The sequence below is a fragment of the Melanerpes formicivorus genome, unplaced genomic scaffold, assembly GCF_026170545.1.
Source record: "Melanerpes formicivorus ecotype bairdi unplaced genomic scaffold, bMelFor1.0.p_v2 SCAF_8, whole genome shotgun sequence".
In the NCBI taxonomy this organism is placed as follows: domain Eukaryota; kingdom Metazoa; phylum Chordata; class Aves; order Piciformes; family Picidae; genus Melanerpes; species Melanerpes formicivorus.
In genome coordinates, this window is record NW_027142360.1 from 25854172 (window position 1) to 25876680 (window position 22509).

Here is a 22509-nt window from a genome sequence, read left to right on the forward strand (position 1 = left end):
TGTTGTTCAGCAAAAACAAAGGCAGGTGCAGCACTTAAGCTCACATGAAGCACAAGGCTGTCTGAAGTGATGGTGAGATAGATCAGTGCTGATTGAGAGGAACACCCAAGATCACTAGCACAACTTGCAAACTTCCTCCAGGGGTGCTCCTTATCTTAGGCTGCATCAACAGGAGCGTGGCAAGCAGGGCAAGAGAGGGAATTCTGCCCCTTGACTCTGCTCTGCAGAGACCCCACCTCCAATCCTGCCTCCAGTTCTGGTGTCCCCAGCAGAAAGAGGACAGAGAGCTGTTGGAGTGAGTCCAGAGAGGGCCACAAAGATGATCCAAGGGCTGGAACAGCTCTGCTCTGAGGACAGGTTGAGGGAGAGGGGGTTGTTCAGCCTAGAGAAGAGAAGACTCTGGGGAGACCTAGTAGCTGCCTTCCAATACCTGAAGGGATGCTACAGAAAGGCTGCAGAGGGACTTTTCCTGAGGGTGTCTAGCAACAGGACAAAGGGGAATGGTTTGAAGCTGAGGGAGAGTAGGTTCAGAGGCATCCCTGCCCATGGCAAAGAGGTTGGAGCAGATGACCTCTAAGGTCCATTTGCTCGAATAGAATAAACCAGGTTGGAAGAGACCCTCAAGATCATTGTGTCCAACCTATCATCCAACACCACCTAATCAACTAAACCAAGCACCCTATCAAGACTCCTCCCTTCTAACCTGAGCCATTCTATGGTTCTATGACTGGACACTCTTCTCTCCACACACAGTTTACAATCCTATAGCTCGCTGCTCCTACGGCTTGCACATTTCCCCTTGGCCTGCTCCTCGGACACCTTCTCTCCGCACAGTTAAAAGCTTGATGGTGGCAATATCAGTGCTTAGTGAAGTGGTCTGCTCCAGATCAACCCTTCTTAAACAGAAGAAAAAAAACAAGAAACAAGAGAGAAAGAGGACACTCAGCCCACCCAGGAGCTGCAGGGACTGAAGGGAAGCATTCCAAGGCCCATACCTTCTTCAGCTCTTTCCGCAGCCTCTCGTTTTCAGCTATGACTTTCTCCATGCCTTTGGTTTTCAGTCCATGCCTCACACTCAGCTGCTCCCCCAGGTCCAGTTTCATTTTCTCCAGCTCAGACTAAACATCAAACAGTTGGTTAAAACATCTCTGCATTGCTCAGGAGGAAAAAAAACCTGAGACTGCTATCTGTAAAGCAGGGCCCAGCAGAGTGAATATTTCATCACATGTTTAAAGACAGCCTTAAGGTGCAGAGAATCTTCACAGGAACCCTGTGAGGTGGTATCACAGAATGGCAGGGGTTGGAAGGGACCTCTGGAGAGCATCCAGTCCAACCCCCTGGCCAAGGCAGGGGCACCTAGAGGAGGTCACACAGGAACACATCCAGGCAGGTTTGGAATGCCTCCAGAGATGGAGACTCCACCACCTCCCTGGGCAGCCTGCCCCAGGGCTCCAGCAGCCTTAGATTAGAAAAGTTTCTCCCCATGTTTAGATGGAACTTCTGATGTTCAAGTTTGGAGAAAAGGAGGCTCAGGGGAGACCTTATTGCTGTCTACAACTCCCTGAAGAGAGGTTGCAGCCAGGTGGGGGTTGGTCTCTTCTCCCAGGCACCCAGCACCAGAACAAGAGGACACAGTCTCAAGCTGTGCCAGGGGAGGTTCAGGCTGGATGTTAGGAGAAGTTCCTCAAGGAAAGAGAGATTGGCCATTGGAATGTGCTGCCCAGGGAGGTGCCATGGTTTGGTTGATTAGATGGTGTTGGGTGATAGGTTGGACTCGATCTCAAAGCTCTTTTCCAACCTGGTTAGTTCTGTCTTCTGTAAATACCAGGCTGGCTGCTCCATTTCCCTGCCAACTTCCATCTAAACACAGTTACTGGCCATAAACCATTACCTTTAGCCTCTCATTTTCCTGTTCAAGACCAAGTAATTTCTCATTAGAAACCACAGCTGGAGTTTTCTTCAGCTCTTCATTTTCTCTCTGAACTCTCTCTACAACCTTTTTCATCAAGCCAACTGTTTTTTCCAATTCTGGGATTGTCTTTCCACTTCTACCAGCCTAGAGAGAGAGGGGGGAAAAACATTCAACAGTTCATGTTAATATCCTGAGGTACTCCAAATCTGATTCATCACTGATTTCCCCATTACAATTTATACAGATAAAAAGAGATGGTAGAACTTTTTTGTGACTTGAACCCTGAAGTTTCTTGTTTAAGGGAGGCAAAGAAGGGCCCTTGGCAGCAACCAGACTTCAGTTGCATGTCAGTTCAGTGACAGAAGAGCTGCAGTTTAAAGCAGGAGTAAATCTTCCTCAGTCCCAAGGCTGATGATACCAAACTGGGAAGAGTGGCTGATGCACCATCAGGCTGTGCTGCCATCCTAAGAGATCTGGACAGGCTGGAGGGATGGGCAAAGGGGAGCGTCATGAAGTTCAGTAAGGACAAGTGAAGAGTCCTGCAGCTGAGGAGGAATAACCCAAGGCCCTAGCAGAGAGCAGGGGTCAGCCTGCTGGAAAGTGGCTCCATAGAGAAGGACCTTGGAGTCCTGGTGGACAGTAAGTTCTCCGTGGGACAGCAATGTGCCCTTGAGGCCAAGAGTTGCCCAGAGAGGTTACGGATGCCCCAACCCTGGAGGTGTTCAAGGCCAGGTTGGATGACTTCTTGAGCAACCTGTTATAATGGGAGGTGTCCCTGCCCATGGCAGCGGGGTTGGAACTGGATGACCTTCAAGGTTGTCTCCAACCAAACCCAATCTATGAATCTCTGTGTCTGAAAAGGCAGACTCAGAATTTGCTGCCTCCATAGAATCTGGGCATGAAAAGAGTTTTACAGACTGGATTTCCTCATCCCAAACCTCCCCCTGCCTAAGAGTGACTCCGTGGCAAATGCTGTTGCAAGACTCACCCCTCTAACATTGCCCAGCTTTCGTTCAGCTTCTGCCTTTTCCTTTTTGAGAAGCTCACACATTTCTTTTAAGTCACCTACTTGGTCCTAAAAATACAAAACACATTTCAAATTGAGGTTAAGAGCAGCAAAACTGCAGGGAGTTTCCTTTGGGAGATGTAAAGGGAAAGCAGCTTCCCATCACAATGATGTTTTTCATCATTCCTAGCAGCCATTCGGTCTTCTTAGCTTCCACACAAGCCTGAACAGCTCACAGAAAGGATTCCAAGTCCTTTTCCAGTCCTTTTCCAGCAACCCCCTACCCTGTGCCAGGGTCAAAAAAAAGGGATTAAAGGTAAAAAGATGTTACCTTTAACCTTGGCAAATCTTTATTGGCCTGCTCTAGCTGGAACCTCAGCTCAACATTTTCAGTTGACAACCTCAAGTTTTCCTTGAGGAGCTCTTGTTCTCTTCTGCACTGATCATCTGAGGCTATTCCTGATGTCTGGAGAAAAAAAAACCAGAAGGGATAAAAAGTTATTATTGAGTAGTGATGCACTAATCATTGTAACAGTTGTGGATGATGAAAAGCACCAGAGAATTAGGGGTGTTGGCAGAAATACAATGGGTGACAGATCTGTCACCCAGTTTTGATCTAATCTGCTCTGACTTTAATTCCTCTCTCAGCATTTTCTAAGCTTGCTTAACCTTTAAGAGGAGTTTACAAAGGAGTATAAACCTGTGGGGAAAAAAGAGTTGGTGAACTAAAATTAACTCTTAGAGTAGAACAGAAGTAAATAAATCCAACCAGGTGGAAAGAAAGAAATCAAATAAATCAACCTAGGTAGAAGCAAATAAATCAAATAAAAAGAAATAGCTCAAACTAGGTAGAAATAAATCAATCACACCAAGGAGAACTGAATCTCAGAGTCTAAAAGACAAAACCAATCCTCTACAATATGAGGAAGAACTTCCTTCCTGCAAGAGTGGTCAGGGATTGGAACAGGCTGCCCAGGGAGGTGGTGGAGTCCCCATCCCTGGAGGGGTTCGAAAATTGAGTAGATGTGGCACCTGGGACATGGCCCAGTGGTCATGGAGGTGTTGGGTAGAAGGTTGGACTTGATGTTCTTAGAGATCTTTTCCAACCTTAATGATTCCATGATTAAAACCACCTAATGTAACTTTTCTTTCCAGTGAGGGTGGTGAGACTCTGGCACAGGTTGCCCAGGGAGGCTGTGGATGTCCATTCCCTGGAGGTGTTCCAGGCCAGGTTGGATAAGGCCTTGAGCAACCTGGGCTGGTGGGAGGTGTCCCTGCCCATGGCAGGGGGATTTGAACTGGATCATCTTTAAGGTCCCTTCCAACCCAAACCCTTCTGTGATTCTATGATTGTAAACTTTCTGGATCAAAACTGTAGAACTGGCAGCAGCTCCTCTGTGAGCTGGCAAGCATCAAGCATAAGGTCAGCTTTATGGATCACTCGGTGACTACTTCAGTAGCCCTGCGGATGATGCACAGGAAACCACCACTGCACTATCAAGACCAAGCTATTTCATTTCTACACCATTTACACAACAAACAGAAATGCCAGAGGACTGCTACAGCATCCAACCTTGGGCACTTCACCCAATTCCGGGGTCATTTCATCCCCCTCGGTAGCACTCTGGTGAGTCTGATGTTCATCCTCTGCAGTGTGTTGATTCATTTCACTATTCCCATTTAACTTTTCTGCTTCTTCAGCAGCAGCTTGATCAGAAGGTTCCCTTGAACCAGACTGATTGCAGCTGATTCTGTCAGGGTCAGGCAGCTCCAGGCTTTCTCCTTCATCCACATTTGACTGCCGGAGTATTTCTTGCTTCTGCTCCTCCACTTCAAGCTCCTCACCAAGCTTCCCATTTTCACCTTGGGGTGTATTCCTTTCTTTTTCCATGCAGTTCTCTTCATCAGCTTCAGCTCTGGTTTTGGGTTTCAGTCCTTCCCTAGCAATGTCTGTGTCCTTGCACATCTCACTAGCCTCAGGAGACATCTCTGGGCTTGCATCCACAGCAGCTTCATGGCCTTTCTTATGCCCGATGCACGTTTGCACGTCTGCTTCCTCACCTATCTCACTGTCACTGGGGATGGTAAGATTATTTTGAGGTTTGGTTCCATCTCTATTTGAGAGAGGCTTCTTGTGAAGGAATTTCAAATACTTTTGTTTGGTGGCACTGATAGGAACAGACCTGGGCATCTCATTTTGGTCACAGGTACTCTGGTTCAGGTAGAAGACAGAATGAGGCAAGAAAGAAAAGCAGGAGATGGTAAAACAATACAAGGAAAGCAGAAGAAATGACACCAAGGAAAGCAGAAGGTGGTAAACCGACCCCAAAAGGAGGAGGAGGAAACAAACCAACCCCAAAAGAAGGAGGAGGAGGAAACAAACCGACCCCAAAAGGAGGAGGAAACAAACCAACCCCAAAAGGAGGAGGAGGAGGAGGAGGAAACAAACCAACCCCAAAAGGAGGAGGAGGAGGAAACAAACCAACCCAAGCAAAGCAAAGACAGTGAAACAAACCAAGAAATAAAAGAAAGCTAGAATGTACTGTTAAATATAGTTATTGAAGGATGAAAATAAACTAATAATGGAGTTTTTGCAATACAATGAACCTTGTGAAACCACACAAGAAAGAGGTGGACCGGCTGGAGGGGGTCCAGAGGAGGGTGATGAAGATGATCAGAGCACCTCCCCTATGGGGACAGGCTGAGAGACTTGGGGTTGTTGAGCCTGGAGAAGAGAAGGCTCCAGGGAGACCTTAGAGCAGCTTTTTAGTACCTGAAGGAGGCTACAGGAGAGCTGGAGAGGGACTTTATACAAGGACTTGTAGTGATAGGATGAGAGGCAATGGCTTAGAGCTGGAAGAGGGCAGATTTAGAATGGAGATTAGGAAGAAATTCTTTCCATTGAGGGTGGGGAGACACTGGAACAGGTTGCCCAGGGAGGTTGTGGATGCCTCCTCCCTGGAGGTGTTCAAGGCCAGGTTGGAGCAACCTGGGCTGGTGGGAGGTGCCCCTGGCCAGGGCAGGGGGGTGGAACTAGAAGATCTTTAAAGGGTCCCTTGCAACCCAAGCCATTCCACAGATCCATGAATGCCTCTGGGCAATGTGGTTGCATCCTCAGCTCACCAAGGGCCTGGAATAGGTCTCTCTTGAGCGTTGTCTTTCCAACACATGAAGCTTCTCCTGCAGGTACTGATTTTTGAAGTGCAACTCTTCCACAACAGAATCTCTGGGGATTGCCTGCTGGGTTCTACATGAAAAAAAACACCAAAAGAAATGGCTGTTAATGCAGATTCTCCCTTGAGGAAAAAACCTGAACTTCTGGGTTCCTGGGCCAGTTATTCTCAAGCAATCTTAGCCAAACATTAGCCACAGATGATATTCAAGGTCCCTTCCAACCCAAACCCTTCCATGAATCTCTGGATCTACACTATTTCAACTAACCCCCAGGAATCAAAAGGACTTTGGCAAAAGGAATCTCCTCTTTTGAGATGTGCAGAGCTTCCCTCAGGTACACCACCTGCTCTGAGAGAGGATACACTGATGAGATCAAAAGAGATCTGGATGGGCTGGAGAGCTGGGCATAGGGGAACCTCATGAAGTTCAACAAGGACAAGTGCAAAGGCCTGCAGCTGGGGAGGAGTAACACCAGGCACCAGCACAAAGTAGGGGTTGTCCTGCTGGAAAGCAGCCTCACAGGGAAGGACCTTGGACCTTGGAGTCTTGTGACAGAAGGAGAGGACACAGTCTCAAGCTGTGCCAGGGAAGGTTCAGGCTGGATGTTAGGAAGAAGTTCTTCACAGAAAGAGAGATTGGCCATTGGGATGTGCTGCCCAGGGAGGTGGTGGAGTCACCATCATTGGAGGTGTTTAAAAAGAGCCTGGATGAGGCACTTGGTGCCATGGTTTAGTTGATGAGATGGTGTTGGGTGATAGGTTGGACTGGATGATCTCAAAGGTCTTTTCCAACCTGGTTAATTCTGTGTTCTGTAAGCTCAAAGGAGGAGTTTAGAAACTCCTGGGGTTGTTTGCCTTATTGAATCAGTTGGGCTAACAGAGCCTCTCTCTTTCCACAGATCTTTTTACAGCTGCTTTCCAAATGCCTCTCACCTCATGTGAGCAACTTCATTTTCTAGCTCCAGGTTCCGTCTCCTCAGCTCTTCCAGCTCTCTATCAGTCTCTGAGGCTCTGACTCCAACCACACGGTCCACAGTGACACCAGTAGCTTTCAGTTTCTTCTGCAGAGTAGCTTTCTCTCTCTCAGTCCTGCCACATTCCGTAAAACATAGATATTTACACTTCAAACACATTTCAATACAAGCCATAAGCTCACATGTAACACTTCATTGGCTAACTTGCTTTCTTCAGGAGGCTCTGTCCTCTCTCCAAGAATCCACCTCTGTGGTTTGCTCACTGAAGCTTCCAATTGAATCCATTGTAAGGTGAATTTGGAGTCAGCACAGCTTTACCATAACAAAACCCCCACAAAAGCTAAAAACAAATTGAAAACCAAGCCTTGGAGAAACGATAATATTAAGTCAGTTTCATGGTTTGGGCTGGAAAGGGCCTTAAAGATCCCATGGGCAGGGACACCTCCCACCAGCCCAGGTTGCTCAAGGCCTTATCCAGCCTGGCCTTGAACACCTCCAGGGAGGGGACAGCCACAACCTCCCTGGGCAACCTGTTCCAGTGTCTCCCCACCCTCACTGGGAAGAATTTCTTCCTAATCTCCAGTCTAAATCTGCTCTCTTCCAGCTTCAATCCATTGCCTCTCATCCTGTCACTACAAAGCCATTGTAAAATGTCCCTCCCCAGCTTTCTTGTAGCCCCCCTTCAGGTTTGGATCCTGCAAGGGAAAGGATACAGGAGGAGCAGCTTGACTGTTGAAAATTAACTGATCCTTTAAATCTCAGTGTCAAATTACAGACATCACTTGTAGAAGCATCACAAATGTATCACACGGCAAACACCTCTGAGTTCCCTCATGGCATCTATCAACATCTGTCTGATGAGGAATGGCTGAGAGAATTGGGGCTGTTTAGTGTGGAAGAGAGCAGCCTGAGGGGGATCTCAGCAATGCTGATCAATACTTTAAGGGTGGCTGTCAGCAGGATGGGACCAGGATTTTGCAGTGGTGCCCAATGACAGGACAAGGGGTAATGGGCACAAACCTGAACATCAGAAGTTCCATCTAAGGATGAGGAGGAACTTCTTTATGGGTGCTGGAGCAGGCTGCCCAGAGAGGTGGTGGAGTCTCCATCTCTGGAGACATTCCAAACCCACCTGGATGTGTTCCTACGTGAGCTTCTCTGGGTGACCCTTCCTTGGCAGGGGGATTGGACTGGCTGATCTCCAGAGGTCTCTTCCAACTCCTCCCATTCTGTGATACTGTGATCAATCTGTAGCTGAACCTATTCAAACCAACTTACTTGGTATAAATTTCCTTCAGTGTATTCAGCTGCTTGGCTAAAGCATCTGCATCTTTCTCCTTTTCCTTTAGCTTGTTCCTCAAGCCTTCCATTCTGGTTTGCCATTTTTTACCTTCTTCCCATCGAATTATTTCCTCTTTGTAGATCTGTGAAGCACAGAAATTATCTAGGTTAGGTTGTGGGTTTTTTTTTTGAAGCAAAACAAGCAAGCAACAGAGCTGTAACGAAGAGCATGGAAAACAAGGAGGTAAGAGACCTCAAATTGCTGGGGAGGGTGTGGGGAAGGGGGGTGAGGGAGCTGGGGGAAGGGGGGAGTGAGGGTGCTGGGGGAAGGGGGGTGAGGGAGCTGGGGGAAGGGGGGGTGAGGGAGCTGGGGAAGGGGGGGGGTGAGGGAGCTGGGGGACGGGGGAGTGAGGGAGCTGGGGGAAGGGGGGTGAGGGAGCTGGGGGAAGGGGGGCGAGGGAGCTGGGGGACGGGGGAGTGAGGGAGCTGGGGGAAGGGGGGTGAGGGAGCTGGGGGACGGGGGGAGTGAGGGTGCTGGGGGAAGGGGGGGTGAGGGAGCTGGGGGAAGGGGGGGTGAGGGAGCTGGGGAAGGGGGGGTGAGGGAGCTGGGGAAGGGGGATGAGGGAGCTGGGGGAAGGGGGAGTGAGGGAGCTGGGGGACAGGGGAGTGAGGGAGCTGGGGGAAGGGGGGGTGAGGGAGCTGGGGAAGGGGGGGGGTGAGGGAGCTGGGGGACGGGGGAGTGAGGGAGCTGGGGGAAGGGGGAGTGAGGGAGCTGGGGGACGGGGGAGTGAGGGAGCTGGGGGAAGGGGGGGGTGAGGGAGCTGGGGGAAGGGGGGGGTGAGGGAGCTGGGGAAGGGGAGGTGAGGGAGCTGGGGGAAGGGGTGCTGAACTGCCCATATCTAGGCTGATGATGCCTTTCAAAGCCACAGGCTCAGTATTTCATACCTTATCTTCTCTTACACCTTTTTTTCCTGTTTCTTCACACTTCTCCAGTTCACTCTCCAACTTTTGGACTTTTTTTTGAAGCCCATCTATGAGGTTTTGTTCCTCAGCCTTGCTCTGAAAAAGTGCAACCTTGTAATCACTTCCAAGTCTCATTAACCATTCAAAGTGAGAAGTTTAATCCTCATTACAGATATGTATTTTGCCTCCACTCAAAGCCTAAGGACTTTAATCTGTGTTTATAGTTAGTTATTGTTATAGAATCATAGAATGGCTTAGCTTGGAAGGGACCTCAGAGATCTCACAATTAGAATCAGCTGCTCAAGGCTTCATCCCAGCCTGGCCTTGAACACCTCCAGGGAGGAGCCATCCACACCTACTCAGGGCAACCTATTCCAGACTCTCACCCCCCTTGCACTGAAGAACTTCTTCGTAAGATCCAGTCTGAACCTGCTCTCCCTCAGCTTCAAACCATTCCCCCTTGTCCTATTGCTAGAAAACCTTAGGCAAAGTCCTTCTGCAGCTTTCCTGTAGCATCCCTTCAGGAATTGGAAGGCAGCTAGAAGGTCCTCCCTGGAGTCTTCTCTTCTCCAAGTTGAACACCCCCAACTCCCTCAGCCTGTGCTCACGGCAGAGCTGCTCCAGCCCTTGGATCACCTTTGTGGCCTCCTCTGGACTCACTCCAACAGCTCTGTGTCCTCCTTCTGCTGGGGACACCAGAACTGGAGGCAGGATTGGAGGTGGGGTCTCTGCAGAGCAGGGTCAAGGGGCAGAATCCCCTCTCTTGCCCTGCTGCCCACACTCCTCTGGCTGCAGCCCAGCACACAGCTGCCTGCTGGGCTGCATGAGGGCACTGCTGGCTCCTGGGGAGCTTCTCCTCAATCAACACCCCCAAGTCTCTTTCTTCAGAGTTACTCTCAACCCATTCTGCTCCCAGCCTGGAGCTGTGCTTGGGATTGGCCCAACCCAGATGCTGGACCTTGCACTTTGACTTGTTGAACCTCATGCAGTTGTCACTGGCCCACTTCTCAAACCTACATTTGTGTATATATTAACAAACATAATCTAAGTACTGGAATACCCCTTGCATACTAAACTGAGCAATGAGCAGCAAATAGCTGAAATGATAAAACATTTATCAGACAATTCCACTTTAAATCCTTCCCTTCTAGAAGGGGAAACAAGGACAGGCAGGAAAAACATCACAAAATTCCACCTGTCAGAGAACTCTGAAAGTGGTAATCCAAATCCCCAGGCTCTTTCAAATTTATTTTAAGGGGAAAATATTTTTCTTAGTCTCTTATTTGAGGCATGCTTCCAGCAGCAGAAGGTAACAGCTCACACAGAAAACAGCTGAGGAGCAAACAGAAGTTTTTAGATCAAGTGTAAGTCTCAATGCTTGCCAAAAGTACTTCATTTTTGCCCAAAGCTCAGCATATCCATGAAGAAACTTGATCAGGATCAACCATATTTTTTCCACACCACTCCTACCTGAATGCTGTTGTTGAGCCTTTTAAGCTGTTTCTTCAGTTCTTTGTTTTCTTTGTCCATTTCATTCTTCTCTCCCAACACTTTAGCCAATGCTTTTTGTTTCCTCTGAAGTTCTTGGCTCAGCTCATCCTTTTCATCAGACAATGAACTTTCCCTGATTTTACTTGTTTTCAGGTTATCTGTCAGCTGTGTGATCTGGTTATTTAACTCCTCTATCTGTGTCTAGAAGAAAGCAAACAAACAGAACAGCACAGCTTCAAAGTCAAGACTCTCAGCAACACAACGATGCAATGCTATGCCCTGCCACTCACCATAAGCCCCTTGGTTTGTCTGTCAACAAGCTCCTGGACAGTGATCTGTGCCTGTTTTTGTGAGGCAGCAGCAATGATCTGCTGTTCTGCATTAGCAGTCATCTCTGCCCGGAGCTCCAGAATGGCTCTGCTCAAAGCCTGAAAAGAATAAATGCAAAGGCTTCTAAGTGATGAAGCTACAGCTGTGAGCCAACACTGCCAGCCAACCAAACTCATAGTCACAGAATCATAGAAGGGTTTGGGTTGGAAGGGACCTTAATGATATCTAGTACCAATGCCCTTGCCACGGGCAGGGACAATGCCCAACTAGCCCAGGTTGCTCAAGACCTCATCCAACCTGGCCTTGAACTCCCCCAGGGAGAAGGAATCCACAGCCTCCTTGGGCAACCTGTTCCAGAGTCTCACCACCCTTGTACTGAAGAACTTCCTCCTAAGATCTGGTCTAAACCTACTCTCCCTCCAACCATTCCCCCTTGTCCTGTCCCTGACACTCTTATGAAAAGTCCCTCTGCAGCCTTCCTGCAGGATCCCTTCAGGTACTGGAAGGCAGCTACAAGGTCCCTCTGGAGTCTCTCCAAGCTGAGTAACCCTTCAGCCTATCCTCACATCAGAGGTGTTGCACCCCTGAAGGCCATGCTTGCAATCCTGTTCTACCTCCTGCTGTACTACACATCAAGTGCACAAACACGAAACACCATTCACAACTGATGTGACACAGGAAGTAATTTTTCTTGACCAACCTTCTGCTGCTTCTCTTTTATGGCCAACTGGCTCTTCAGCTGTTCCACCAGGTTCTTCAGTGTTGTTGTGGGTGCTCTGTTATTTGCTTCTTTTTGGACCTCTAGTTCAGCTTTTACATTTGCCAATTCCTTCTCCACCTGAGACAACACATTCCTCAATTCATTTACTTCCTCTTTCAGTTGTTCCACATCAGCTGCATGCTTTTGCTGAAGACTAATTAGAAAAAAACCCAAAAGAAACATGAATGGGGTGCACTGCAACAATCAGCTTAGTAAATTCCCAATAAATGAAGGCCATGATGTCGAATTTCTTATTACTGTTGAAGTAAAAGACACACAGATGTGGAAAAAGCAGGGGAGGGGGAAGAAAAAAAGGCTGACTCAATAAACAAGGAAGCCATTTAATAAACAATTACTCAGGACGATGAGGAAAGCAAGACTGGAGTGTGGTGTGCTCAGATTTGCGGCCCTCACAAGAACACAAAGCATCACAGTTTTCTTATTTCAAACAAGGTATACATTCTCATGAAATCAATCTTGGGAAGTAGGTAGTCCAAGTGGATGGAGAAAAGGAAAAAGAAGGGAGGGGAAAAAAGGGAGGGAAAAAAGAGAGGAAAAAAAAAAGAGAGGGAAAAAAAGAGCGTGGAAAAAAGAGAGGGGTAAAAAAGAGAGGGGAAAAAAAAAGAAAGATAAAAAAGAGCGGGAAGACGGAATAAAAGAGCGGGAATAAAGGGCGGTAAAAAAGAGCGGGAATAAAGAGCGGGAATAAAGAGCGGGAAAACGGAATAAAAGAGCGGTAAAAAAGAGCGGGAAGACAGAGGAATAAAAGAGCGGGATTAAAGAGCGGTAAAAAAGAAGGGTAAAAAAAGAGTGGGAAGACAGAGGAATAAAAGATCGGTAAAAAAGAGTGGAAAAAAGAGCGGAATAACAGAGGAATAAAAGAGCGCGAATAAAGAGCGGAAAAAAGAAGGGTAAAAAAAGAGTGGGAAGACAGAGAAATAAAAGATCAGGAAAAAAGAGCGGAAAAAAGAGCGGGAAGACAGAGGAATAAAAGAGCGGGAATAAAGAGTGGCAAAAAAGAGTGGTAAAAAAGAGCGGGAATAAAGAGCGGTTAAAAAAGCGGGAAGACAGAGGAATAAAAGAGCGGGATTAAAGAGCGGTAAAAAAGAAGGATAATAAAAGAGTGGGAAGACAGAGGAATAAAAGATCGGTAAAAAAGAGCGGAAAAAAGAGCAGGAAGACAGGAATAAAAGAGCGGGAATAAAGAGCAGAAGAAAGAGCGGGAAGACAGAGGAATAAAAGAGTGGGAATAAAGAGCGGTAAAAAAGAGTGGAAAAAAAGAGCGGGAATAAAGAGCGGTAAAAAAAAGTGGGAAGAGAGAGGAATAAAAGAGCGGGAATAAAGAGCGGTAAAAAAGAGCGGGAATAAAAGAGCGGGAATAAAGCGCGGGAATAAAGAGCGGGAAGACAGTGAATAAAAGAGCAGGAAAAAAGAGCGGGAATAAAGAGCGGGAATAAAGAGCGGGAAGAGTGAGGGAAAAAGAGCGGGATAAAAGAGCGGGAATAAAGAGCGGTAAAAAAGAGTGGCAAAAAAGAGAGGGAATAAAAAGCGGGAATAAAGAGCGGGAATAAAGAGCGGGAAGACGGAATAAAAGAGCGAGAAAAAAGAGTGGTAATAAAGAGCGGGAATAAAGAGCGGTAATAAAGAGCGGCAATAAAGAGCGGGAAGACAGGGAATAAAAGAGCGGGAATAAAGAGCGGGAATAAAGAGCGGGAAGAGTGAGGGAAAAAGAGCGGGATAAAAGAGCGGGAATAAAGAGCGGTAAAAAAGAGCGGGAATAAAGAGCGGGAAGACAGAGGAATAAAAGAGCGGGAATAAAGAGCGGGAATAAAGAGCGGGAAGACAGGGAATAAAAGAGCGGGATAAAAGAGCGGTAAAAAAGAGCGGGAAGTCAGGGAATAAAAGAGTGAGATAAAAGAGCGGGAAAAAAGAGCGGTAAAAAAGAGCGGCAAAAAAGAGCGGGAAGACAGGGAATAAAAGAGCGGGATAAAAGAGCGGTAAAAAAGAGCGGCAATAAAGAGCGGGAAGACAGGGAATAAAAGAGCGGTAAAAAAGAGCGGGAATAAAGAGCGGGAAGACTGAGGGAAAAAGAGCGGGATAAAAGAGCGGGAATAAAGAGCGGGAAGACAGGGAATAAAAGAGCGGGATAAAAGAGCAGGAATAAAGAGCGGTAAAAAAGAGCGGCAATCAAGAGCGGGAAGACAGGGAATAAAAGAGCGGCAATAAAGAGCGGGAAGAGTGAGGGAAAAAGAGTGGGATAAAAGAGCGGGAATAAAGAGCGGTAAAAAAGAGCGGCAAAAAAGAGAGGGAATAAAAAGCAGGAATAAAGAGCGGGAATAAAGAGCGGGAAGACAGGGAACAAAAGAGCGGGAATAAAGAGCGGGAATAAAGAGCGGGAAGAGTGAGGGAAAAAGAGCGGGATAAAAGAGCGGGAATAAAGAGCGGTAAAAAGGGCGGGAAGACAGAGGAATAAAAGAGCGGGAATAAAGAGCGGGAATAAAGAGCGGGAAGAGTGAAGGTAAAAGAGCGGGACAAAAGAGCGGGATAAAAGAGCGGGAATAAAGAGCGGGAAAAAAGAGCGGGAATAAAGAGCGGGAAGACAGGGAATAAAAGGGCGGGAATAAAGAGCGGGAAGAAAGAGCGGGAATAAAGAGCGGGAAGAGTGAGGGAAAAAGAGCGGGAATAAAGAGCGGGAAGACAGGGAATAAAAGAGCGGGAAAAAAGAGCGGGAAGAGTGAGGGAAAAAGAGCGGGACTAAAGAGCGGGAATAAAGAGCGGGAATAAAGAGCGGGAATAAAGAGCGGGAAGAGAGGGAATAAAAGAGAGGGAATAAAGAGCGGTAAAAAAGAGTGGCAATAAAGAGGGGGAAGACGGGAATAAAAGAGCGGTAAAAAAGAGCGGGAATAAAGAGCGGGAATAAAGAGCGAGAAGACTGAGGGAAAAAGAGCGGGAATAAAGAGCGGTAAAAAAGAGCGGGAATAAAGAGCGGGAATAAAGAGCGGTAAAAAAGAGCGGGAGTAAAGAGCGGCAATAAAGAGCAGGAAGACAGAGGAATAAAAGAGCGGGAAAAAAGAGCGGGAATGAAGAGCGGTAAAAAAGAGGGGGAAGACAGAGGAATAAAAGAGCGGGAATAAAGAGCGGGAATAAAGAGCGGGAAGAGTGAGGGAAAAAGAGCGGGATAAAAGAGCGGGAATAAAGAGCGGGAATAAAGAGCGGGAAGCGTGAGGGAAAAAGTGCGGGAATAAAAGAGCGGGAATAAAGAGAGGGAAGAGTGAGGGTAAAAGAGCGGGAATAAAGAGCGGGATAAAAGAGCGGGAATAAAGAGCGGGAAGAGTGAGGGAAAAAGAGCGGGAATAAAGAGTGGGAATAAAGAGCGGGAAGACAGGGAATAAAAGAGCGGGATAAAAGAGCGGGAAGAGTGAGGGAAAAAGAGCGGTAAAAAAGAGCGGGAATAAAGAGCGGGAAGACAGGGAATAAAAGAGCGGGATAAAAGAGCGGGAATAAAGAGCGGGAATAAAGAGCGGGAAGAGTGGGGGAAAAAGAGCGGGAATAAAGAGGGGGAATAAAGAGCGGGAAGACAGGGAATAAAAGAGCGGGATAAAAGAGCGGGAATAAAGAGCGGTAAAAAAGGGCGGGAATACAGAGGAATAAAAAGCGGGAATAAAGAGCGGGAATAAAGAGCGGGATAAAAGAGCGGGAATAAAGAGCGGTAGAAAAGAGCGGTAGAAAAGAGTGGGAATAAAGAGCGGGAAGACAGGGAATAAAAGAGCAGGAATAAAGAGCGGAAATAAAGAGCGGGAAGAGTGAGGGAAAAAGAGCGGGAATAAAGAGCGGGAATAAAGAGCGGGAAGACAGGTAATAAAAGAGCGGGATAAAAGAGCGGGAATAAAGAGCGGTAAAAAAAGGCGGGAAGACAGAGGAATAAAAGAGCGGGAATAAAGAGCGGGAATAAAGAGCGGTAAAAAAGAGGGGGGAAAAAAGAGCGGGAATAAATAGCGGTAAAAAAGAGCGGCAATAAAGAGCGGGAAGACAGGGAATAAAAGAGCGGGAAAAAAGAGCGGGAATAAAGAGCGGGAATAAAGAGCGGGAAGAGTGAGGGAAAAAGAGCGGGATAAAAGAGCGGGAATAAAGAGCGGGAATAAAGAGCGGCAATAAAGAGCAGGAAGACAGAGGAATAAAAGAGCGGGAAAAAAGAGCGGGAAGAGTGAGGGAAAAAGAGCGGGAATAAAGAGCGGTAAAAAAGAGCGGGAATAAAGAGCGGGAAGACAGGGAATAAAAGAGCGGGAAAAAAGAGCGGGAATAAAGAGCGGGAATAAAGAGCGGGAATAAAGAGCGGGAAGACAGGGAATAAAAGAGCGGGAAAAAAGAGCGGGAATAAAGAGCGGGAATAAAGAGCGGCAAAAAAGAGAGGGAATAAAAAGCGGGAATAAAGAGCGGGAATAAAGAGCGGGAAGACAGGGAATAAAAGAGCGGTAAAAAAGAGCGGGTATCAAGAGCGGGAATCAAGAGCGGGAAGAGTGAGGGAAAAAGAGCGGGATAAAAGAGCGGGAATAAAGAGCTCTAAAAAAGAGCGGCAATAAAGAGACGGGAAGACAGGGAATAAAAGAGCGGGATAAAAGAGCAGGAATAAAGAGCGGGAATAAAGAGCGGGAATAAAGAGCGGGAAGAGTGAGGGAAAAAGAGCGGGAATAAAGAGCGGGAATAAAGAGCGGGAATAAAGAGCGGGAATAAAGAGCGGGAAGAGTGAGGGAAAAAGAGCGGGAAAAAAGAGCGGGAATAAAGAGCAGGAAGACAGGGAATAAAAGAGCGGGATAAAAGAGCGGGAATAAAGAGCGGTAAAAAAGAGGGGGAAGACAGAAGAATAAAAGAGCGGGAATAAAGAGCGGGAAGACAGGGAATAAAGAGTGGGAATAAAGAGCGGGAATAAAGAGCGGGAAGAGTGAGGGTAAAAGAGCGGGACAAAAGAGCGGGACAAAAGAGCGGGAATAAAGAGCGGAAAAAAAGAGCGGGAATAAAGAGCGGGAAGACAGGGAATAAAAGAGCGGGAATAAAGAGCGGGAATAAAGAGCGGGAAGAGTGAGCGAAAAAGAGCGGGAATAAAAGAGCGGGAAGAAAGAGCGGGAATAAAGAGCGGGAAGAGTGAGAGGAAAAAGAGCAGGAATAAAGAGCGGGAATAAAGAGCGGGAAGACAGGGAATAAAAGAGCGGGATAAAAGAGCGGGAATAAAGAGCGGTAAAAAAGGGCGGGAAGACAGAGGAATAAAAGAGCGGGAATAAAGAGCGTGAATAAAGAGCGGGAAGACAGGGAATAAAAGAGCGGGATAAAAGAGCGGGAAGAGAGGGAATAAAAGAGCGGGATAAAAGAGCGGGAATAAAGAGCGGGAAGACAGGGAATAAAAGAGCGGGAAGACAGGGAATAAAAGAGCGGGATAAAAGAGCGGGAATAAAGAGCGGTAAAAAGGGCGGGAAGACAGAGGAATAAAAGAGCGGGAATAAAGAGCGGGAATAAAGAGCGGGAAGACAGGGAATAAAAGAGCGGGAAAAAAGAGCGGGAAGAGAGGGAATAAAAGAGCGGGATAAAAGAGCGGGAATAAAGAGCGGGAAGACAGGGAATAAAAGAGCGGGAAGACAGGGAATAAAAGAGCGGGATAAAAGAGCGGGAATAAAGAGCGGTAAAAAAGAGCGGCAATAAAGAGCGGGAAAACAGGGAATAAAAGAGCGGGAAAAAAGAGCGGGAAGAGTGAGGGAAAAAGAGCGGGACAAAAGAGCGGGAATAAAGATCGGGAAGACAGGGAATAAATAGCGGGAAAAAAGAGCGGGAAGAGTGAGGGAAAAGGAGCGGGAATAAAGAGCGGGAATAAAGAGCGGGAAGAGTGAGGGAAAAAGAGCGGGAATAAAGAGCGGGAATAAAGAGCGGGAAGAGAGGGAATAAAAGAGCGGGAATAAAGAGCGGTAAAAAAGAGCGGCAATAAAGAGCGGGAAGACAGGGAATAAAAGAGCGGTAAAAAAGAGCGAGAATAAAGAGCGAGAAGACTGAGGGAAAAAGAGCGGGAAGAGTGAGGGAAAAAGAGCGGGATAAAAGAGCGGGAATAAAAAGCGGTAAAAAAGAGTGGCAAAAAAGAGAGGGAATAAAAAGCAGGAATAAAGAGTGGGAATAAAGAGCGGGAAGACAGGGAATAAAAGAGCGGGAAAAAAAAGTGGTAATAAAGAGCGGGAATAAAGAGCGGGAATAAAGAGCGGCAATAAAGAGCGGGAATAAAGAGCGGGAAGAGTGAGGGAAAAAGAGCGGGATAAAAGAGCGGGAATAAAGAGCGGTAAAAAAGAGCGGGAAGACAGAGGAATAAAAGAGTGGGAATAAAGAGCGGGAAGACAGGGAATAAAAGAGCGGGGAAAAAAGAGCGGTAAAAAAGAGCGGGAAGACAGGGAATAAAAGAGTGGGATAAAAGAGCGGGAATAAAGAGCAGTAAAAAAGAGCGGCAATAAAGAGCGGGAAGACAGGGAATAAAAGAGCGGTAAAAAAGAGCGGGAATAAAGAGCGGTAAAAAAGAGCGGCAATAAAGAGCGGGAAGACAGGGAATAAAAGAGCGGTAAAAAAGAGCGGGAATAAAGAGGGGGAAGACTAAGGGAAAAAGAGCGGGATAAAAGAGCGGGAATAAAGAGCGGTAAAAAAGAGCGGGAATAAAGAGCGGTAAAAAAGAGCGGGAAGACAGAGGAATAAAAGAGTGGGAATAAAGAGCGGGTGTGGCCGGTTGACGTTGCCCCCTTAAGAAAGTGAACATGGTGGACGGAAGTTGGTAAACGGAAGGAATAGTCTAAACTAATTTCATTGGACGAGTGGGAGGAAGCACTTCTGAGCTGGGACTATACTGGACATTTCCAGCACTTCTCAGTCAGTCTTGCTTCCGCCTTTCTACGGTGCGGCTGCTCTCTGTCCCTGTGCTGGGCTTTCTGCCAAGGCTCCGGCCTTGAGAGAAAAACAGATAACAGGCCTGTATTAACTCCTTTCCAATTAACACAAACTGCTTCTAACATTTTTTTTTCTTTCCTCTCTTTTCTCTCTCTTCCTATCCCACTCTGCGGAAAGGGGGGAGAGAGGGGAGAGCGGAGGTGGGGAACCCCCTCTGTCCAGAGGGGGTTCACTCTCATTTCTGTGTTACTCTGTTGTATATCTTTGTATATATTGTAGATATTGTAAATTTGTAAATATCTCCCTGCAAACCCTACATCGCTTTGTAAATATAGCTCCACTGCTTTGCTAATTCAGCTTGCGAGTTTTTTTTCCTTTCCCTTCAATTTTTTTTTCCCTTTTACTTTACAAAGGGGGAAGGGAGGAGGCTTCTTGGCCTTGCCCTTCCACCCACCACAGCGGGGAAAAAAGAGCGGTAAAAAAGAGCGGGAAGACAGGGAATAAAAGAGTGGGATAAAAGAGCGGGAATAAAGAGCAGTAAAAAAGAGCGGCAATAAAGAGCGGGAAGACAGGGAATAAAAGAGCGGTAAAAAAGAGCGGGAATAAAGAGCGGTAAAAAAGAGCGGCAATAAAGAGCGGGAAGACAGGGAATAAAAGAGCGGTAAAAAAGAGCGGGAATAAAGAGGGGGAAGACTAAGGGAAAAAGAGCGGGATAAAAGAGCGGGAATAAAGAGCGGTAAAAAAGAGCGGGAATAAAGAGCGGGAAGACAGGGAATAAAAGAGCGGGATAAAAGAGCGGGAATAAAGAGCGGTAAAAAAGAGCGGCAATAAAGAGCGGGAAGACAGGGAATAAAAGAGCGGGAATAAAGAGCGGGACGAGTGAGGGAAAATAAGTGGGATAAAAGAGCGGGAATAAAGAGCGGTAAAAAAGAGCGGCAAAAAAGAGAGGTAATAAAAAGCGGGAAAACAGAGCGGGAATAAAGAGCGGGAAGAGAGGGAATAAAAGAGCGGGAATAAAGAGCGGGAATAAAGAGCGGGAAGACAGGGAATAAAGAGCGGGAATAAAGAGCGGGAATAAAGAGCGGTAAAAAAGAGCGGGAAGACACAGGAATAAAAGAGCGGGAATAAAGAACGGGAAGACAGGGAATAAAAGAGCGGGGAAAAAAGAGCGGTAAAAAAGAGCGGGAAGACAGGGAATAAAAGAGTGGGATAAAACAGCGGGAATAAAGAGCAGTAAAAAAGAGCGGCAATAAAGAGCGGGAAGACAGGGAATAAAAGAGCGGTAAAAAAGAGCGGGAATAAAGAGCGGGATAAAAGAGCGGGAATAAAGAGGGGGAAGACTAAGGGAAAAAGAGCGGGATAAAAGAGCGGGAATAAAGAGCGGTAAAAAAGAGCGGGAATAAAGAGCGGGAAGACAGGGAATAAAAGAGCGGGATAAAAGAGCGGGAATAAAGAGCGGTAAAAAAGAGCGGCAATAAAGAGCGGGAAGACAGGGAATAAAAGAGCGGGAATAAAGAGCGGGACGAGTGAGGGAAAAAGAGTGGGATAAAAGAGCGGGAATAAAGAGCGGTAAAAAAGAGCGGCAAAAAAGAGAGGGAATAAAAAGCGGGAATACAGAGCGGGAATAAAGAGCGGGAAGACAGGGAATAAAAGAGCGGGAATAAAGAGCGGGAATAAAGAGCGGGAAGAGTGAGGGAAAAAGAGAGGGATAAAAGAGCGGGAATAAAGAGCGGTAAAAAAGGGCGGGAAGACAGAGGAATAAAAGAGCGGGAATAAAGAGCGGGAATAAAGAGCGGGAATAAAGAGCGGGAAGAGTGAAGGTAAAAGAGCGGGACAAAAGAGCGGGATAAAAGAGCGGGAATAAAGAGCGGTAAAAAAGAGCGGGAATAAAGAGCGGGAAGACAGGGAATAAAGAGCGGGAATAAAGAGCGGGAATAAAGAGCGGGAAGAGTGAGGGAAAAAGAGCGGGAATAAAGAGCGGGAATAAAGAGCGGGAAGACAGGGAATAAAAGAGCGGGAAAAAAGAGCGGGAAGAGTGAGGGAAAAAGAGCGGGAATAAAGAGCGGGAATAAAGAGCGGGAAGAGTGAGGGAAAAAGAGCGGGAATAAAGAGCGGGAATAAAGAGCGGGAAGAGAGGGAATATAAGAGCGGGAATAAAGAGCGGTAAAAAAGAGCGGCAATAAAGAGCGGGAAGACAGGGAATAAAAGAGCGATAAAAAAGAGCGGGAATAAAGAGCGGGAATAAAGAGCGAGAAGACTGAGGGAAAAAGAGCGGGATAAAAGAGCGGGAATAAAGAGCGGTAAAAAAGAGCGGGAATAAAGAGCGGGAATATAGAGCGGGAATAAAGAGCGGGAATAAAGAGCGGGAAGAGTGAGGGAAAAAGAGCGGGATAAAAGAGCGGGAATAAAGAGCGGTAAAAAAGAGCGGCAATAAAGAGCAGGAAGACAGGGAATAAAAGAGCGGGATAAAAGAGCGGGAATAAAGAGCGGTAAAAAAGAGCGGGAATAAAGAGCGGGAATATAGAGCGGGAATAAAGAGCGGGAATAAAGAGCGGGAAGAGTGAGGGAAAAAGAGAGGGATAAAAGAGCGGGAATAAATAGCGGGAAGAGTGAGGGAAAAAGAGCGGGAAGAAAAGAGCGGGAATAAAGAGCGGGAAGAGTGAGGGTAAAAGAGCGGGACAAAAGAGCGGGAATAAAGAGCGGAAAAAAAGAGCGGGAATAAAGAGCGGGAATAAAGAGGGGAATAAAGAGCGGGATGACAGGGAATAAAATAGTGGGAATAAAGAGCGGGAATAAAGAGCGGGAATAAAGAGCGGGAAGAGTGAGGGAAAAAGAGCGGGAATAAAGAGCGGGAATAAAGAGCGGGAAGACAGGGAATAAAAGAGCGGGATAAAAGAGCGGGAAGAGTGAGGGAAAAAGAGGGGGAATAAAGAGCGGTAAAAAAGAGCGAGAATAAAGAGCGGGAAGACAGGGAATAAAAGAGCAAAATAAAAGAGTGGGAATAAAGAGCGGGAATAAAGAGCGGGAAGAGTGGGGGAAAAGAGCGGGAATAAAGAGCGGGAATAAAGAGTGGGAAGACAGAGGAATAAAAAGCGGGAACAAAAAGAGCGGGAATAAAGAGCGGGAATAAAGAGCGGTAAAAAAGGGCGGGAAGACAGAGCGGGAATAAAGAGCGGGAATAAAGAGCGGGATAAAAGAGTGGGAATAAAGAGCGGTAGAAAAGAGCGGTAGAAAAGAGCGGTAGAAAAGAGCGGGAATAAAGAGCGGGAAGACCGAGGAATAAAAGAGCGGGAATAAAGAGCGGGAAGACCGAGGAATAAAAGAGTGGGAATAAAGAGCGGGAATAAAGACCGGGAATAAAGAGCGGGAAGAGTGAGGGAAAAAGAGCGGGAATAAAGAGCGGTAAAAAAAAGCGGGAATAAAGAGCGGGAAGACAGGCAATAAAAGAGCGGGACAAAAGAGCGGGAATAAAGAGCGGTAAAAAAGGGCGGGAAGACAGAGGAATAAAAGAGTGGGAAAAAAGAGCGGGAATAAAGAGCGGTAAAAAAGAGCGGGGAAAAAAGAGCGGGAATAAAGAGCGGGAATAAAGAGCGGTAAAAAAGAGCGGGATAAAAGAGCGGGAATAAAGAGCGTTAAAAAAGAGCGGCAATAAAGAGCGGGAAGACACGGAATAAAAGAGCGGGAATAAAGAGCGGGAATAAAGAGCGGGAAGA

At 47.0% G+C, this 22509-nt stretch overlaps 1 protein-coding gene across 8 annotated transcripts in view; it reads right to left on the reverse strand.

The window, feature by feature from the left end:
- CEP290 (centrosomal protein 290) overlaps positions 1-22509 on the reverse strand; it is a 70784-nt gene that overhangs the window by 5753 nt on the left and 42522 nt on the right. For 6 of the 8 annotated variants that reach the window (XM_068142797.1, XM_068142796.1, XM_068142794.1 and 3 more), the window contains 12 exons: positions 11831-12044; positions 11091-11228; positions 10780-11001; positions 9292-9405; positions 8344-8489; positions 7025-7180; positions 6042-6165; positions 4492-5130; positions 3250-3384; positions 2901-2987; positions 1892-2056; positions 996-1118 (listed from right to left, as the gene is read on the reverse strand). In XM_068142797.1, coding sequence (XP_067998898.1) covers positions 996-1118; positions 1892-2056; positions 2901-2987; positions 3250-3384; positions 4492-5130; positions 6042-6165; positions 7025-7180; positions 8344-8489; positions 9292-9405; positions 10780-11001; positions 11091-11228; positions 11831-12044 — 2263 coding nt within the window. The remainder of the gene's footprint in view (positions 1-995; positions 1119-1891; positions 2057-2900; positions 2988-3249; positions 3385-4491; positions 5131-6041; positions 6166-7024; positions 7181-8343; positions 8490-9291; positions 9406-10779; positions 11002-11090; positions 11229-11830; positions 12045-22509) is intronic. The other 2 variants (XM_068142800.1, XM_068142799.1) reach the window with 1 other exon arrangement.